The sequence below is a fragment of the Balaenoptera acutorostrata genome, chromosome 1 (assembly GCF_949987535.1).
Source record: "Balaenoptera acutorostrata chromosome 1, mBalAcu1.1, whole genome shotgun sequence".
In the NCBI taxonomy this organism is placed as follows: Eukaryota; Metazoa; Chordata; class Mammalia; order Artiodactyla; family Balaenopteridae; genus Balaenoptera; species Balaenoptera acutorostrata.
The window spans coordinates 140,269,899-140,288,320 of NC_080064.1; the positions used below are offsets into that span (position 1 = coordinate 140,269,899).

Genomic DNA, 18,422 nt, shown 5'->3' on the forward strand with positions numbered 1-18,422 from the left:
ATTGTATTGTTCACTTACTTTAAATTTTTCAGTATTTATTGAGTTCACATAGTGATAGCTTTTTCTCCTCTCAAAAAGTTTTATTAAAGAATGAGGACCTGAAGTAACTCAAATTGGCTCTGGAAAAACCATTCCACTACTTTCTTCCATATATGCCATGCTAGGCCACTGGGAATAAAGTAATTAAAAGATTAGTAATAAAGTAACTTAAATAGATCTGTTTTTTACTCTCTAAACCTGATTATTGTGTGGGCTACATAGGGAGAACAAATGTTTCCTCTCAAGTGCCTGACTCAATTAATAGTTCCTGCCCAGAACACTACACTGAAAAAAATTCTGAAGCTGCATTTGGCCCACAGGGGGAAAAGTATCAATGATTATTTAGTATTCACTCAAAATTAATAGTTGATATTTAACATAATTAGTTTTTTTAATCATCCTGAAAAGATTTCTCTGTTTGGAAAAGCATGAAACTGTAGCATTTATTGATTTCTTTTTTCTCAGCCTTTGATTCTGTTATGAATTAATTTGATCTAGAGTCCTAGCTATAGACTCTTAAACTAAAGTTGTACCTCAATTTTTGATCCAAGAATTGGCAGAATAGTTGGCCAAATGACATTCTCAAAGCTGTACCCTGTCTCCCAATAAGATAGAGGGATTTCTTGTAGGAAAAAAATTGATGAGAAAAAGCCATACTCGGTGTTGGAGCCCATGTTGGGTACTTGTTCTCAGTCTCCTTTGCTGTTATATCATCACTACTTCATTTTCTATATCCATTTATAACAGTAACACAAGCACTTGCTTATAACACAAGTCTGTTGGGATGATGAATGACAATGACAATATCTGAGAAAATGTGTAACATTCCATGTTAAAAAAGTCAACACAATGGTGGTGCGCTGAATTGGGCAATTGGGATTGACATGTATACACTGATGTGTATAAAATTGATGACTAATAAGAACCTGCTGTATAAAAAAATAAATAAAATAAAATTCAAAAATTCAAAGTCAACACAGCATCTCGAAGGTGGAGGAGTTGGGGAGTGCTGAGGCAGCAGTATGAGTCTCTAGCTGGCTGGCCTCATCTACTCTTAAAATGATGTTGCTGTTTTCTTTTAGATTCCTTTTTAATTGAAAGTGTTGGTCATCCCTTTGCTGAAAATATTAATGTACACATCTTTAAACTCTTAACGCTTTAGTCCTTGTTTGGGCTTGTTGCGAGGCTGACATCTGTGGGAACGGAGTTACTAGGAGAGGGGGAGGACCAATTAAAGTTGCTGGCTATGAGTTTGTTTCTAAAACAAAAGTCATGAAAGATTTCAAGGCTTTCTAAATCAATATACTTATTCTCATTTAGTGGTTTGAAATTTTATATCCATAATGAAGAGTGAATATTGATTTATATGACTTATGTAATGGAAAAACTGGAATTCATTATCACTAGATGAAATTGCAAATCTTATCATTTTAAAGCTGGAAGAAACTACAGGGAGTTAAATTTGACTTTCTCAATCTGTAGATAGCAGAGAAACCAACCAGGAGGGCACAGCAGTGGTCTAGGAAAGTGATGCTGATGAGAGCTGACTTTGGCAATGGGGATGGGTTAGATTCAGGAAATATTTCTGAGGTAGAATATCAGCAGAATTTGGTGACCACATGGGGTTATGAAGGGGCGGGGAGGATGGTGAGGGGATAGAAGACTTAAGAGATTTTGACCTTTAGAGGTTGAGCAGTTGGTCATAACTGCAGGCATCTCTGTCAGACCCACTTCCCCTAATTATACTGCTCTCAAGCGTTTTATGTTCTGGCCTTCTTTGCCTGGAGATGCACTTGTCCACTTGTTAGGTGCAGATAAGACTGACTTGACTCCTCTCTCATTAATTCATTCCACAGATACATAGTGAGCACCTAATATACGTTTAGCACTGCTCACCTCTGAGGATGTAAAGGTAAGACATGCCCTTGAGGAACTTAGAGTCTAACAGGAAGAAACAGATATGTAAATACATAGATGTGTTAAAGTGTATGTTATGACAGAAGGATCTATAGCAGGGTCTCTCCACTTCAGCACTGTTGACATTTGGGACCAGATAATTCTTTGTTGTAGGGGGCTTTCCTGTGCATTGTAAGATCTTTAGCAGCATCCCTGGCCTCTACCAACTACTAGATGCCAGTAGCACCTCCCCAACAGCTGCAGTGACCAAAAGTGTCTCCAGACATTGCCAGGTGTCCCATGGGGGCAAAACTGCTCGGGGCTGAGAACCACAGATCTGCATGTTACCAGGAGGACACAGAGGAGGGGGTAAGTAATTCTACCTGGGTGGAGTCAGAGGAGACCCAGTTTGAGCCATATTAAGAGGTAGCCAGGTGATCCTCAGATGGGCTTCAAGAACTAGGCCTTCCATCAGATCAAACGCCTACATGAAATTCTAATCACGGCTTTTTGATAAGCTTTCAATATTTTTGTTACCGTGGATGAGAAACGTGTTCACACAGTTTTGTTTTAAATTTATTTATTTAGTCATTGATTTTCCAGCTTTATCGCAGTAAAAATTGCACATGTTTAAGGTGTATATATATACTGTGAAATGATTAAAAACTTTTAAAAACCATTTTTACAACACTTAATTTACACCAGTTGAACAAAGAACTGAATATCTTTTCTTTCATCAACAAATGTAATTTTGGTATTTCCTTTGATGGTACAAGTGGATTTCAAATCCAGTCAAACTTTCTCCTAACGAGTATTTCAAAATAACGATGAAACTTCAGGTACAGAAGCGGCTGTAGGCGCCGGAAGCGCGCCGCGCAGGAACCCCGCTCCCTCCCCCGCCCTCCCTGGGCCTCGCCTGCGGCTGCGCAGCCTCCGTGCGCACCCGGACGGGAACTTCCCCCGAGGATTCGCAGGGGCGGTCCTGGAGGCAGAAGTAGACGCCTGGCAGCGCCCAGCTTCCCGCAGCAAATTCAGTGAGTATCAAATGGCTCGCTGGAGGTCCGTGGGCATGCCAGCTGACCTCACTTGGTTGCCTTCTGAAAAGTGTGGGTGGAGGTTACTTTTGACTGGAGGGTCCCCAGCACCTCCTTTTCCCCGAACCCTCAAGCTACCCTTATGGGCTGAGAAAAATCAGTCTATTAGACCGCACCTGTAATCTATTCATGGTGCATGAAGCAGGAGGAGCTCCGATTCTCACGTTAGAGGGCATCAAAATCACCTGGAGGGCTTATGAAAACATATTGCTGGGCTCCTTCTACCCGCTTCCTCCCAGGTTCTGGTTGAGCAAGTCTGGCATGGGGTCTGATAATTGTTATTTCTAACTAGTTCCTAGGTTATTCTGCTGCTCTGGAACCACAAGTCGAGAATCACTCTCATAGAGGTTAAACAAAGTGTTTTCTAAATACTCCATTTAAAGCAGCCCCTTCTCACTCCCTCTTAGCCTGGTTTATTTTCCTTGAGAGCAGTTATCATTACTTGACATTATATATATTTATCTGCTTTTTGTTTGTCCTTAGTAAGGTCCAGGAGAACAGAAACTTTGTCTTGCTCTTGTAGTTCCATATTCTAGAACAGTGCCTGTCACATAGGGGGAACTAAAAGATATTTGTTGCTTGAAAGAACATGTGTTTTGGAAGGCATCAGACAAAGCTGAAGCCATGAGAGTGAAAAAGCTCGCTCAGGAAGAGGGGAAAGAGTAAAAAGGAGAAGGGCCAAGGACAGACCTTGGTGTGCATGGACATTCAATGGAATAACAGAAATAGGAAATAAGAGCAGAAGGCTAGGTGCCAAGCTCAGTGCAGCAGCATCAGAGACACCCACAGAGGAGAGATTTTCAGAAAGGGAGGGGACACCAGGAGTAAACAGAAATCATCTAAGATGAAAAGATTGAAAAGCCTTTAAGATTTGTCAGAAGATTTGTCATTGATGATTTTGGTAAAACTAACAAGATGTTCAGGGTAGTAGGCTGATTGGATTGAGTAGGGAATGGTGGATGAAAAAGTGGGAAAAAATGAGTGTGGACAGTTTATTCAAGGATTTGGCCATGAAGGAATGGCTGAAAGAAAGTATTTCTCTGTCTCTCTCCCTTTCTCTTTCTGTGTGTCTCTGGAAGTCGGAGCAAAGTCACTTTCTAGTGGTGAGGCAGGAATGTGTAAAAAGTTTAATAGGGGACTTACCTGGTGGCACAGTGGTTAAGAATCCGCCTGCCAATGCAGGAGACACGGGTTCGAGCCCTGGTCCAGGAAGATCCCACAGGCCGCGGAGCAACTAAGCTCGTGCGCCACAACTACTGAGCCTGTGTGCATAGAGCCCATGCTCCGCAACGAGAAGCCACCGCAATGAGAAACCCGCGCACCACAATGAAGAGTAGCCCCCACTGGCCACAACTAGAGAAAAGCCCGCGCGCAGCAACGAAGACCCAACGCAGCCAAAAATAAATAAATTAAAAAAAAAAAAGTTTAATAGGGATGGCAAAAGCTTAGAGTAATTGCTGTGGGAAATAGAATTGAACAGTGACATCAAATGGCCCCAAATTGGGCATAATGTTAAAAAACTGTGGGAGGTAGGAATGCTGTATAAGTTCTTTTATGAGCTTCTAACTCACCTACTCCTTCACTGTGTTTTCAAAAGATTCTCTCATACTTGTCATGAGGCATATATTAAAGCTTCAGAAGCTTAAAACACACACACAACACAGAAACTCGTTACTGGCTGTTTTCTGAGGCAGGAATGCTGGTAGGAGCAGCTGCAATGGAAATATACTCCCAGATACAAGCAGGGATGGGAGGAGACCAGATGGAGACAGTTAATTACCAGAAGAAAAGTGGGCTCTGGTCATCATAATAGGTTGCAGGATGGCAAACACATTGGCCTGACTCACAGAGCTCTCTGGTTGTGGTAATTAATTGTAGGGTCCCAGGGAATGAACTCAACAAAGGACTCACTAAGTCTTTTTTTTAATTTTAATTAATTAATTTATTTATTTATTTTTGGCTGTGTTGGGTCTTCGTTTCTGTGTGAGGGCTTTCTCTAGTTGCGGCAAGCGGGGGCCACTCTTCATCGCGGTGCGCGGGCCTTTCCCTGTCGTGGCCTCTCGTTGCGGAGCACCAGCTCCAGACGCGCAGTCTCAGTAGTTGTGGCTCATGGGCCCAGTTGCTCCGCGGCATGTGGGATCTTCCCAGACCAGGGCTTGAACCCTTGTCCCCTGCATTGGCAGGCAGATTCTCAACCACTGCGCCACCAGGGAAGCCCCACACTAAGTCTTTTTGATTTGTGTAACTACAAAAGCAAACTAACCAACAAAACACAATTCTCGGTCTTTGTGAACAGAGGCCCCTCATGAGTGAGCGACATGACTTGTCAATCCTATTCCAAGAACTAAATCAGATCCCAGACCCAGAGCATCTTGAGTGTAGCCTAAATATTCTTAAAGAAGGATGCTGCTGAAACACTGTACCTAAGGACTGCAAACCTTTTCTCCAGCCTTTCCCCAAAGGTCTTGCAGTCCCTTATGGATAACTGTTCTGGAGAAAAGGAGGAACTAAACTTTTCAGTTAACTATCACTAATTTCAAACAAACACAAACATCACTGTTTGCTGTCAGCATTCTGAGCTTATAGGGATTAGGTGATAAATGAATTAAATTCTGGTCCAAGTTCACCTTTGGGCAGGGCTAGTGGGACTGTGAATTCATCCCATGGTTAGTACCCTACTTGCCAAGTGAATAGCTGGAATAGGTAATCTTAGCAACTGACAGAATTCCTACATGGGCACATTCACTCATTGAGTAAGGGCTACTCTGGAAGAAAATGCCAAGTGGAGTGCCAAAATAGTAGATCAAAAGCATTACTACATACCTGGAGAATTCCAGAGGTGAGTGTCACCATCAAAGGCGTGAAAGATGCTAGGGTGATGGTTCCCACCTCATTCCCATTCACTTCCCAGTTTAGCCATCACAGAAGTCTGACAGGTCTCAGAGAATGACAGTGCATTATTGTAAACCCAAGCAGGTGATGATTCCAATTGTAGCTACTCTTCCAAATGGGGTCTCCTTATTGAAGAAACTCAGCCCCTGACACTCAGCAGTTATTGATCTGGGATTTAGCTCCAGAATATCTTTGTAAAAAATCCTTTTTTTTACATTACTCACCAATAACTTTCTATATTCAATCAAAAGTTTTGTTTTTATTGCCTATCACTCTTATATCCTTGTTCATTTCTATCAGTTTCTTCACTTTAAAGCAGGGATCATAACTGTACCTTTCTCAGAGTAATTGGGAAGAAAATTTGATAATCTATGCAAAGAGCATGTAGTAAGTGCTCCATATGTGTTACCTATTATCTTAGATAATTGGGGATGAGAATCTGGGATGTCGTTTTTCATTTCATTGTTCATTTTGCTGGAGTCATTCTCAAGTTGTTTAGCGAGATGATAAACTTTCAGAATTTTTGCGTGTCTGAAATGTCTTTTCCTCCACTTAAATGCTGATTTGGCTGGTAAAGAATTCCAGTTTCAGCTTTGAAGATATTGTTCCATTGAGAAATCCAATGGCAGTCTAATTTCCATTGCTTTTTCGGTAACCTATTTCTATATAAAAGCTCTTCTTTTTCTCCTAGGTTTTGTCTAGGATGGGATCTTAGTTTCATTAGTTATCCTAAGGACTCAGAGGGCCCATTTAATCTGAAAATTTGTGTTTTTCTTCAAATCTGAGACATTTTCTTCTTTTAAAACATCCAACCCTCACCACCATTCTGTTGTTTCTGTAACACCTGTCATTCAGATGTTGGAACATCTGGCTGGATCCATTCTTCATGTCTCATCATTTTCCTTTTTGTTAATTTACGCTATTTAGCCCTGTCCGTTCTGCTATAAACCAGCCCATAAATCTTTTCTGTCTTTCAGAGATTACAAAATATTCCTGGTTCATTGATGGACCATTTTCTTCCTTAGAGGTTTTTTTTTTTTTTTTTTTTTTTTAATGTCATGGGATTTTAGATGGAAGATAAAGTAGATGCGTGTGCTCTGATTTCCTTTTTGATTCGAATTCCTTGGCTATCTTTTGGTTTGTCTTGTTCCTTTAATTAGATTGTATATTTTAAGGTAAAAGTCTTCATACTATGCCTCTCTAGTCTACACCTCTTATATACTGTTTTCTGGTTTTCTAGCACCTTATAAATCTGGCTTTTTCCACCTATTCAATAAATACACCCCCAGGTTATTTGCTCAAATACATCCTCTTCTTTAGTTTCCCAGCTCTTTCATTTCCAGGGGCCCCTGGAATGTTCTCCAGTCATTCAAGAAGCCCTCCTCGCCTCACCCATTCCTCTCTTCCGGGAGCCTAAGTTGCATCTATCTAGCTCAGCAGTGATTCTCCACCAAGCACCAGAATTGCCTAAAATTTCCCCAATAGACCTAGACCTGCTGAATCAGAATTTCTGCTGATCAGACCTGGGCATCATTTTTCTTCCTTAAATAAGCCCCACGGGTGAATGAGAGGCACACCAAGGCCAAAAACCTCGCAGCCTCCTTCTCGGGCTGCCCGTCCTGTAGGGCGGGACTGACCCTCCCTGACCCTGGCCGGGAGGTGGTTGGAGGGGTTCTTGCGCGCTGCCGCACCGCGTGTCTTCCAAGCACGTCGCAAGAGGCAGGCGCCTGCCATCCCAGAAGGCCACCTACGCTGCCTGGGAGCCCGGCCAACCGGCCCCAGGACTGGGGCGGAACCCAGGCTAGACTCCGGAGCTGCCAGGACCTTCCCGACTGTCCCACCTGCAGCGCGCCCTCAGGGCCGGAACGCGGCGCCGTGGGAGCACCGCGCAGGCCCTCCGGCACAGGTGCGCAGGCGCGCAGCCCGCTTCGCAGCTCCTCTTCCGTGGCCGCTAGTTAGGGAGCGCCTTTGACTTTGTGAGGCCCACGACGGCAGCGCCGGCGCCAGCTCCAGGGTGAGGGACGCTTCGCCTGCTTCCCTCCGGCCTGCCTCTTTTACCCTGGGTTGTGGGCATTCCCCGGGGCAGGCGGAAGGACAAGCCCTCATTTTGCCGGCGCCCTTGGGAGACGTTGGGGGCGGGGCAGGGGCCCCCCTCGGGCAGGGGCCCCCCTCCCCCACCTCCACCCCTCGCCCGAGCGAAGTAGGGAGGGGGTGGGCAACGATGAGGTCGTTGACTTGGAAGGGGACGAGGGGATCCTCCGCATGGGTTTGGGGTGGAGAAAGTACGCTGGTGCGAGCGTCTTAACGCGGAGCCCTGTCCTCGCGCTGGGAAAGGGGTGTTGCGTTTGCCTCCTTCCCAGCCCTGGTTCCCAAAGAGTGGACGAAAAGTTTATCTGATACGAAGTTTGCAGTGTAGAGTGAGACCCCGAGCAATCCGAGTTAACGCTTCACCGAAAAACGAGCCAGGAACTCGGACTTCTCACACACTAGGCCGTGGCAGGGATTTCTTGCGATGCACACAGGTTAATCAACACAGGTTGGGATAAAGACTGAATTGTATGGGGGCTTTGCTAAACGAAGTTTCAGAGCACCCTCTTGGTACTGCTTCTGCCTCATCACCTGTAGAAGTCGCATCTCAGTTGTTTGTATTCCACTATTGGCCCTTTTAGACTTCTTATTATTTTTCCATCTTGGGTTTGCCTGCTTTTCCTCATGAGCAGTGTTTCTGTCTTAAGTCTTGTAGGGCACAATGTCTGAACAAGAGCGTATACAGGAATGCCTGAGGAAGGAAATAAGGTCACTTCTCATTTCCACCAAAGATGGTTTGACCCCACAGCAGTTGGAAAAGGAGTACCTTTTGATGGTTGGCAACCATTTACCACTCCGAATCCTTGGGTATCGGTCCACCATGGAGCTGGTGTTGGATATGCCTGATGTTGTCAGTGTCTGCCCCTGTGGGGACGGTACTGTAATACTGAAAGGTAGGTTTAAGACTTGAAGGTCTATGAACTTTGTTAATAATAATCACTTAGTAAAGAATTGTTCTAGCTCTGCAAGTATCCTGCATCCCCGGCAGGGGATTTTACTTTTGTGAGGGAGAAGAGAGATCATAGGCACCTTAGAGGTTGTGGACAGAGTTAGAGCTTTAGCACAACCAAGAAACCTTCCCCAGAATACTGTGCATTCACAAAAACTACATTGTGCCTGTGATTTAATATTATTGCACCTTAAGTCAGGAGAAACTTAATGGGACTTCAAATTATGAAATCACGTTTAAAATTTCACGAAGCACAGAAACATAACTGTAGGGAAGTTTAGTGTTCATCTCCAGGGTTTCAGATCTTTCAGGAGTTAATTAGCAGCAGTGATAATAAATTGGGTTTTACTGTTCTCTCTTCATCCTGTAATAGAGAAGCTAACAAGCTGTTGTCTAAAATGCAAGAAATGGAGCAACCAAGGGTTCGTGTTTATCATGTCACCTATATACACAGCTCCTTGGAGAGTTAAAAATTATATAACCACAGATGCAAAGAATGAAGAAGGAAGGAAGTTTTCACCTAAATATGATTTCTTTTTTCACACCTCCTTAGCCATTCCAGATGAATCCACCAAAGGAATAGCAAGTTTAGTTGCAAAACAGAGGGGCAACCATAAGGTTCGAAACTCCGTGCAGAGGGGAAGGGCCAGTGTTTGCTCTGGGCCCAGCTCTCAACGGCAAGTACCTTACCGAGGAAGGGTGCCCCCTATTCTTCCAGCTGTCGTGAAGAGTGAGTTGAAAGACCTCTTGGCGTTATCTCCTGTTCTCCTTTCTGATTTTGAAAACGCATTTGCCAAGCGATTTGGACGATCATTCCAGTATGTGCAGTATGGCTTCTTCTCTATGTTTGAAGTGCTGAATGCCGCTGCAGATGTCATTTCTGTAGAACAGACCAGAGCAGGTTCTTTGTTGAGGCTGAAGAAGAGCCTATCCGAGGAAAAGCAGAGAGGATGGCCAGCAGGTAAGCATATTAGCACTGGTAACTGTGTTGCAGATCAGCAGACTTTGGAGCAGTTGTAGTACATATGTACGTATGTATGTAATGGCTAAGCTCCAACAGTTTGTTGAAGTTGCATCCTGGCTCTACCACTTGCTAGCTGTATGATCTCAGGCGAGTTACTTAAAATGTCTAAGCCTTAGTTCCCTCATCTCTAGAATAGGAATAATAATACTTACCTCTTGGAGTCAGGCTGAGGGTTAAATGAGATGGGGGTCTGTAAAGTGCCTGGCATTTAGTAAGCTCCTAATAAGTGGTAGCTATTATTATGAAAACGCAAGATCAGCTCTCTCTAGAGTGCTGTAAATGAACGTTAGTTATATGTGTTCAGGTAAAGAAGATATAACATGGAAAATGAAAAGTTTTAAAAATAATACTAGTTTGTAGCATTTGCCATCTGATCTTTGCTAACACTGATCTTTGATATCCTAGCAGGCATTGTAGTAATTGATGTAGTGTAATGATAACCACCTTATTTGTATAGCAATTTACCTTGGATTCTCATACCATAGACACATTGGGTGAGTAACCCAATCTTATCCTTATAGATAAGGAAGACAAAGCTCAAGAAAGTTAAATGACGTTCTGAAAATTTCATGACTTGAAAAGTGGTACAGCTAGAGTTAGATACTGAACTCTTACTACTGCTTATTCAGTGCTTTTCCTACCCAATCACTGTCTCTCTTAAAGGCCCAGAAAACTGATGTGATCATTTGTATAGTGTCCCTCTAGACCCTTGACAGTATAGAATCTATACACTGCCTATTTGGGGAATTCTATGCCCATTTCAATGATTTTTCTTTTTCTCAAAATCTGTATTTAGATTAATATAGGTGAACCGTGAGAATATCATGAATTTACAAACCAATATTTAAATTGTGGTGGGAAGTGTAATTTGACAAGAATATGCTAGGGGATTTACAGGCTCTGGTCAGGGAAGGCTATGGGGGCCACTGAGTGTTTTGAGTCTAAACCTCAACCGTATCAGTATTTGTTTTAAAAATTAAAAAAAAACCTTTTTTTTGGCCCTGCTGCACGACTTGTGGGATCTCAGTTCCCTGACCCCCAGGGGTTGAACCGAGGCCACGGCCGTGAAAGCCCGGAATCCTAATCACTAGGCCATCTGGGAACTCCCTGTATCAGTATTCTTGCGGTGCTCAAACTTTGGGAGAGTAACTCATGCTATTAAACTTATGTGAGATTGAGTTGTATAAAGCAGTTTGCCAACTTACTGACTTGTGGGGGGGTGGATATTCCTTCCCAGTGATTGAATTGTTCATTTTCCTCATACATGGTACCTTACTCCTCATCAGGATATCTTGGAAGTAATTTTTTTTGTGTGTGTGAGCCTGATCTTAGGGTAAAGAAAGAGCTAGGCCATGGTGGGGTTCAGTGATCTGTCTTTCATGTTGTATAACAGAATATACCTCTCCTGTAGTATTCCCCTCCCTACAAATCTTGAAGAAAAAAAATCTATACTGTGGAAGAATATCCTTTATTCTGTAGCTTTTCATTCCCCACCCCCTCCCCCCATACCACTAGATGGTTATCCAGTTTGAAAAGCATAATTCAAGCAGATTCCTTATTTGAAGACTTTTTGGTCTCCTAAACAGGATACAGCTTTTTAGGTTTATACCTATTGAATCCTGCCTCTTTGTAATTACATTCAGGTGTCCTTAAGTGGAGTTTTAGATAGCCCCAACCTTTCAGTAACACACTTATGATCTCTTGGTTTTCTTCTGTAGGTGACTACTCATTCCCTTGTATGTAAATTTTATTGGCTTAATATAAAAATGTAAGCTTACTTAATTTTTATTTCTAAGTTGAGGGCCTAGCCTCTCTATATAAACACCAGAAAACTAGAAATTGTTAGTGATAATTTTTCTCTCCTCTTCTTTTATTCGCAAAAGGTAAAATTTTTACCCAGCCTTTTAGAAGGAAGCAACAAGGGTCATATCCCACAGTCTCCCCAGTAGCAATGGCACGCTTTTCACAACCCACTTCAAACAGGGAACCACCGAAGCGAATACTGGACGTGGAGAATATTTCTAGGTCAAATGTGGTGGAGACTTCAAGGCTGAATCACACTGAAAAATTAAACCAGGTGAGATATCCGACTTTGGAGTTATAAATACACCAAAAACGTGTTTGAATTCAGTGGCTATTACTTAGCTCTCATGGAAAAGCTGACCTTTTAAAATTCAAGTCATTCACTTATTTCACATTTAACGTAAGCATTTTCTATGGTTCTGTGGATTAGTAAGAAATGAGAGGTGGCAGTGAGAAAAGAGTACAATTTTATCAACTCCATGGTTTCAGCTGTTTTCTGCAGATGACTCCCAAATCTGTATCTCTAGTTCCAGCTTCTCACCAAAGTTATAGAAGCGTATTTGCGACTTAACTCATGAATATCTTCACCTGAATGGCTGGCCCTGAGCACTGCAATCCTGGTATTTTTCTGTGACTATAATGCTGAAGGACTTTGAGTAAAACCTACTAGAATAAAGCCAACAAAAGCCTGATTAAGTCAGCAAGATAACAACCTAAGTAGAGCTCAAAATAAGCACATGGAAATTAAAGACATAAAAGTGCTTCATTTCTGTAACTTAAAAAAATTAGCTTTAGTAACATAATTTACATATAGTAAAATTTGCCCGTTGAAAATGTACAGTTTGAGTTTTTTTGTGTTTTTTTAAAATAATTTATTTTTGGCTGTGTTGGATATTCGTTTCTGTGCGAGGGCTTTCTCTAGGTGCAACGAGTGGGGGCCACTCTTCATCGCGGTGCGCGGGCCTCTCACTGTTGTGGCCTCTCTTGTTGTGGAGCACAGGCTCCAGACACGCAGGCTCAGTAGTTGTGGCTCACGGGCCCAGTCGCTCCGCGGCATGTGGGATCCTCCCAGACCAGGGCTTGAACCCGTGTCCCCTGCATTGGCAGGCAGATTCTCAACCACTGTGCCACCAGGGAAGCCCTTCAGTTTTTTGTTTTGTTTTGTTTTGTTTTTAAACATCTTTATTGAAGTATAATTGCTTCACAATGGTGTGTTAGTTTTTGCTTTATAACAAAGTGAATCAGCTACACATATACACACGTTCCCATATCTCCTCCCTCCTGCATCTCCCTCCCTCCCACCCTCCCCATCCCACCCCCCCGGGGTGCTGATCTCCCTGTGCTATGCGGCTGCTTCCCACTAGCTATCTATTTTTACATTTGGTAGTGTATATATGTCCGTGACACTCCCTCACCCTGTCACATCTCACCCCTCCCCCTCCCCATATCCTCAAGTCCATTCTTTAGTAGGTCTGTGTCTTTATTCCCGTGTTGCCACTAGGTTCTTCATGACCTTTTTTTTTTTCTTTTTTTCCCTTAGATTCCATATATATGTGTTAGCATACTGTATTTGTTTTTCTCTTTCTGACTTACTTCACTCTGTATGACAGACTCTAACTCCATCCACCTCATTACAAATACCTCCATTTCATTTCTTTTTATGGCTGAGTAATATTCCATTGTATATATGTGCCACATCTTCTTTATCCATTCATCCGATGATGGACACTTAGGTTGCTTCCATGTCCTGGCTATTGTAAATAGAGCTGCAATGAACATTTTGGTACATGACTCTTTTTGAATTATGGTTTTCTCAGGGTATATGCCCAGTAGTGGGATTGCTGGGTCGTATGGTAGTTCTATTTTTAGTTTTTTAAGGAACCTCCATACTGTTCTCCATAGTGGCTGTATCAATTTACATTCCCACCAACAGTGCAAGAGGGTTCCCTTTTCTCCACACCCTCTCCAGCATTTATTGTTTGTAGATTTTTTGATGATGGCCATTCTGACCAGTGTGAGATGATACCTCATTGTAGTTTTGATTTGCATTTCTCTAATGATTAATGATGTTGAGCATTCTTTCATGTGTCTGTTGGCCATTTGTATATCTTCTTTGGAGAAATGTCTATTTAGGTCTTCTGCCCATTTTTGGATTGGGTTGTTTGTTTTTTTGTTATTGAGCTGCATGAGCTGCTTGTAAATCTTGGAGATTAATCCTTTGTCAGTTGCTTCATTTGCAAATATTGTCTCCCATTCTGAGGGTTGTCTTTTTGTCTTGTTTATGGTTTCCTTTGCTGTGCAAAAGCTTTTAAGTTTCATTAGGTCCCATTTGTTTATTTGTGTTTTTATTTCCATTTCTCTAGGAGGTGGGTCAAAAAGGATCTTGCTGTGATGTATGTCATAGAATGTTCTGCCTATGTTTTCCTCTAAGAGTTTGATAGTGTCTGGCTTTACACTTAGGTCTTTAATCCATTTTGAGTTTATTTTTGTGTATGGTGTCAGGGAGTGTTCTAATTTCATACTTTTACATGTACCTGTCCAATTTTCCCAGCACCACTTATTGAAGAGGCTGTCTTTTCTCCACTGTATATGCTTGCCTCCTTTATCAAAGATAAGGTGACCATATGTGTGTGGGTTTATCTCTGGGCTTTCTATCCTGTTCCATTGATCTATATTTCTGTTTCTGTGCCAGTACCAAACTGTCTTGATTACTGTAGCTTTGTACTATAGTCTGAAGCCAGGGAGCCTGATTCCTCCAGCTCCGTTTTTCTTTCTCAAGATTGCTTTGGCTCTTCGGGGTCTTTTGTGTCTCCATACAAATTGTGAAATTTTTTGTTCTAGTTCTGTGAAAAATGCCAGTGGTAGTTTGATAGGGATTGCATTGAATCTGTAGATTGCTTTGGGTAGTATAGTCATTTTCACAATGTTGATTCTTCCAATCCAAGAACATGGTATATCTCTCCATCTATTTGTATCATCTTTAATTTCTTTCATCAGTGTCCTATAATTTTCTGCATACAGGTCTTTCGTCTCCTTAGGTAGGTTTATTCCTAGATATTTTATTCTTTTTGTTGCAATGGTAAATGGGAGTGTTTTCTTAATTTCACTTCCAGATTTTTCATCATTAGTATATAGGAATGCAAGAGATTTCTGTGCATTAATTTTGTATCCTGCTACTTTACCAAATTCATTGATTAGCTCTAGTAGTTTTCTGGTGAAGCCCTTGAGTTTTAACATATGTATCTAGTTGTGTAATCACCATCAAAATCAAGAAACAGCATTTCCATCTTCTCCCCAAAGTTCCTTCATGCCACTTTGTAGTTGATCTCTTTCCCCAACTACAGCTACAGACAACCACTGCTTTCTATAAGTATAATTTTGACTTTCCAAGAGTTTCATATAAGTGGGATTAAATAATGCTTAGCTTTTTGTGTCTAGCTTCTTTAACAGGATGCTTTTGAGATTCATCCAGAATTTATCAGTGGTTTGTTCCTTTTTCTTGTTGAGTATCATTCCACTGTACTGATATACCTCAGTTTGTTATCCATTCACCATTAGATAATATTTGGGTTGTTTCCTGTTTAGGGTATTATGAATAAAGCTGCTATGAACATTTGCTTACACTTTGTATGAACATTGACTTCATTTCTCTTGGGCCAATACCTACGAGTAGGATTGTTGGGTCAGACAGTAAGTTTAACTTTTTAAGAAATTGCCAAACTGTTTCCAAAGTGGCTGTACAATTTTACTTTCTCATGAGCTATGTATAAGAGTTCCACTTGCATCTTTGTTAACATTTGATGTTATCAATTTAAAAAACAGTAGCCATTTGAGTGCGTGTATAGTAGTATTTCATTATGGCTTTAACTGAAGTTTCTCTAATGATGAATAATATTCGGTATCCTTTCGTAAGTATATTTGCCATTTGTATATCTTCTTTGAAGTGTCTAATAATATCTTTTGCTCATTATTAAAAATCGAGTTTTCTTTGTATCGAGTGGAAGAGTTATTTATGTATGCTGGTTACAAGTCCTTTATTGAGACATGTTTCGCAAATATTTTCTCCTGGTCTGTGCTTACCTCTTCATTTCCTGAATCCTGTCTTTTGTGGCGAAGTCTTTAATTTTGACGAAATCTAATTTATTTATTTTTTTCTTTTCGTTCTTGCCTACCTAATAGATTTTTGGTTAATCCAGAGTCACAAAAATATTTTCCTATGTTTTCTTCTAGAAGTTTTTTGATTTTAGTTCTTAGGTCTATTTCAAGTTAATTTTTGTGTAAGGTACCAGGTATGGATCAAAGTTTTCTGCATATGGATAGCCAATTATTCCAGCACTATTTTAAAAATTTCTATTATTTTAAAATTTAATTTTATTTATTTATTTTTTGGCCATGGGGCATGGCACTTGAGAGCTTAGTTCCCCAACCAGGGATCCAGCATGCATCCCCTGCATTGGAAGCTTGGAGTCTTTACCACTGGACTGCCAGGGAAATCCCCAGCACTATTTTTGAAAAACACTCTTTCCTCACTGGACTACTTTATTACTTTGACACTTCTGTAAAATCTGTTGACCTCATGTATGTGTAGGTCTCTTTCAGGACTCTCTGTCTCTCTCTCTATTCTGGTCCATTGATCTACATTGATCTGTCTTTTTGGAAGTATCACACTGTCTTGATGACTGTAGTTTTATAATATGTTGAAATTATATGGTTAGGTCCTACAGCTTTGTTCTTTTAAAAATTGCTTTGGCTACTTTAGGTTCTTTGAATTTCCATATAAACTTAATTTGATATAAATCAGCTTGTCAATTTCTACCAAAAATAATTACGCTCTCTGCGATTTTGATGAGAATTGCATTGGATCTATAGATAAGTTTGGGGAGAATTGACATCTTGACAATATTTTTTTTTAAATTTTTTATTGTTTATTTATTTATTTATGGCAGTGTTGGGTCTTCGTTTCTGTGCGAGGGCTTTCTCTAGTTGTGGCAAGCAGGGGCCACTCTTCATCGCGGTGCGTGGGCCTCTCACTATCGCGGCCTCTCTTGTTGTGGAGCTCAGGCTCCAGACGCGCAGGCTCAGTAATTGTGGCTCACGGGCCCAGTTGCTCCGCGGCATGTGGGATCTTCCCAGACCAGGGCTCGAACCCGTGTCCCCTGCATTGGCAGGCAGATTCTCAACCACTGCGCCACCTGGGAAGCCCCATCTTGACAATAGTGAATCTGCTGATTCCTGAGCACAGTATAGCTCTCCATTTATTTAGGTCTGTAAATTCTCTCAGCACTGTTTTATAGTTTTCAGTACACAAGGCTTGCATATATTTTGTTAAACTTACAGCTACATTTTTCATATTTTTGATACTATTATAAAAGGTATTGTCAACTTATTTTCTAATTAATTATTGCTAGTATGTAGAAAATCAATTTTTTTTTGTATATTGACCTTGTATCCTGTGACCTTGAATCAAGGTACTTGATAAACTCATCTCTAGTTTATACTGGGAGTAAAGACAGTTTTACTTCCATTTCAATCTATATGGCTTTTTTTTCTTACCTTATGACAAAGGCTAGTTTCTCTAGTTTAATAATGAATAGAAGTGGTGAGAGTAAAAATTCTTGCCTGGTTCCTAACTATAGGGGAAAAGCATTCATTCTTTCATCATTAACTATTATGTTAACTGTAGCATTTTTATAAATGCCCTATATTAGATTGAGGAAATACTCTTCTATTCCTAGATTCTGAGAATTTTTTCCATGAATGTATATTGAATTTTTCTCCATCCATTGAGATGATTATAGGATGTGATACTATGATTTATAATAAGAAATATATATATTTGGTCTTCATCCTTTTCTGGCACGGAGCTCCTAAAACCTATGGAAATTCCTAAGTAAAGAGAGCAATAAAGGTATCTTCTGTTATTTTAATGAGGTAACTTTTGGAAAGCACCTAAGGATGGGTTGCTATTGGAGCCAGCCATGTAATTAGAGGGTTGGAGATTAAGTTCAGTCATAGCCAATGATTAATCAGTCATGCTGATATAATGATGCCTCCATAGAAACCCCAAAAGACTGGGTTTAGAGAGCTACCAGGTTGGTGAACACCTAGAGATTTGGGGAGAATGGCATGCCAGGAGAAGGCATGGAAGTTCTTTGCCCCTCCCCATATACCTTGCCCTATGTATCTCTTCCATTTGACTTTTCCTGAGTTATATCTTTTTATTTTTATGTATTTATTTTTCATTCATTAAAAAAATCGAGATATAATTGACATATAACATTATATTAGTTTCAGTACAACAGGATTACAACAGGATTAGATATATGTATGTATTGTGAAATGATCACCACAGTAAGTGTAGTTAACATCCATCACCACACAGTTACAAATTGTTTTTCTTGTCGTGAGAACTTTTAAGATTTACTCTCTTAGCAACTTTTAATTATAGAATACATATTATTATTAACATAGAATATATATTATTATTAATATACAGTTAATATATATATAAGTAATAATTGCCATGCTGTACATTACATCCCCAGGACTGATTATAACTGGATATTTGTACTTTTTGACCACCTTTACCCATTTTGCCCACCCCCAGCATGCTGCCTCTGGCAACCACCCATCTGTT

The 18,422-nt window shown here is 40.9% G+C and overlaps 1 protein-coding gene across 5 annotated transcripts in view; it reads left to right on the forward strand.

Moving 5' to 3' along the window:
• The first annotated feature begins 2,879 nt into the window (after positions 1 to 2,879).
• TDRD5 (tudor domain containing 5) overlaps positions 2,880 to 18,422 on the forward strand; it is a 104,295-nt gene continuing 88,752 nt past the window's right edge. For 4 of the 5 annotated variants that reach the window (XM_057535822.1, XM_057535838.1, XM_057535852.1 and 1 more), the window contains exons 1-4: positions 2,880 to 2,969; positions 8,657 to 8,902; positions 9,512 to 9,919; positions 11,866 to 12,059. In XM_057535822.1, the coding sequence (XP_057391805.1) occupies positions 8,671 to 8,902; positions 9,512 to 9,919; positions 11,866 to 12,059 (834 nt within the window). In that variant the 5' untranslated portion in view covers positions 2,880 to 2,969; positions 8,657 to 8,670. Of the gene's footprint in view, positions 2,970 to 7,693; positions 7,828 to 8,656; positions 8,903 to 9,511; positions 9,920 to 11,865; positions 12,060 to 18,422 lie in introns of those variants that run through there. The other variant, XM_057535828.1, reaches the window with a different exon arrangement.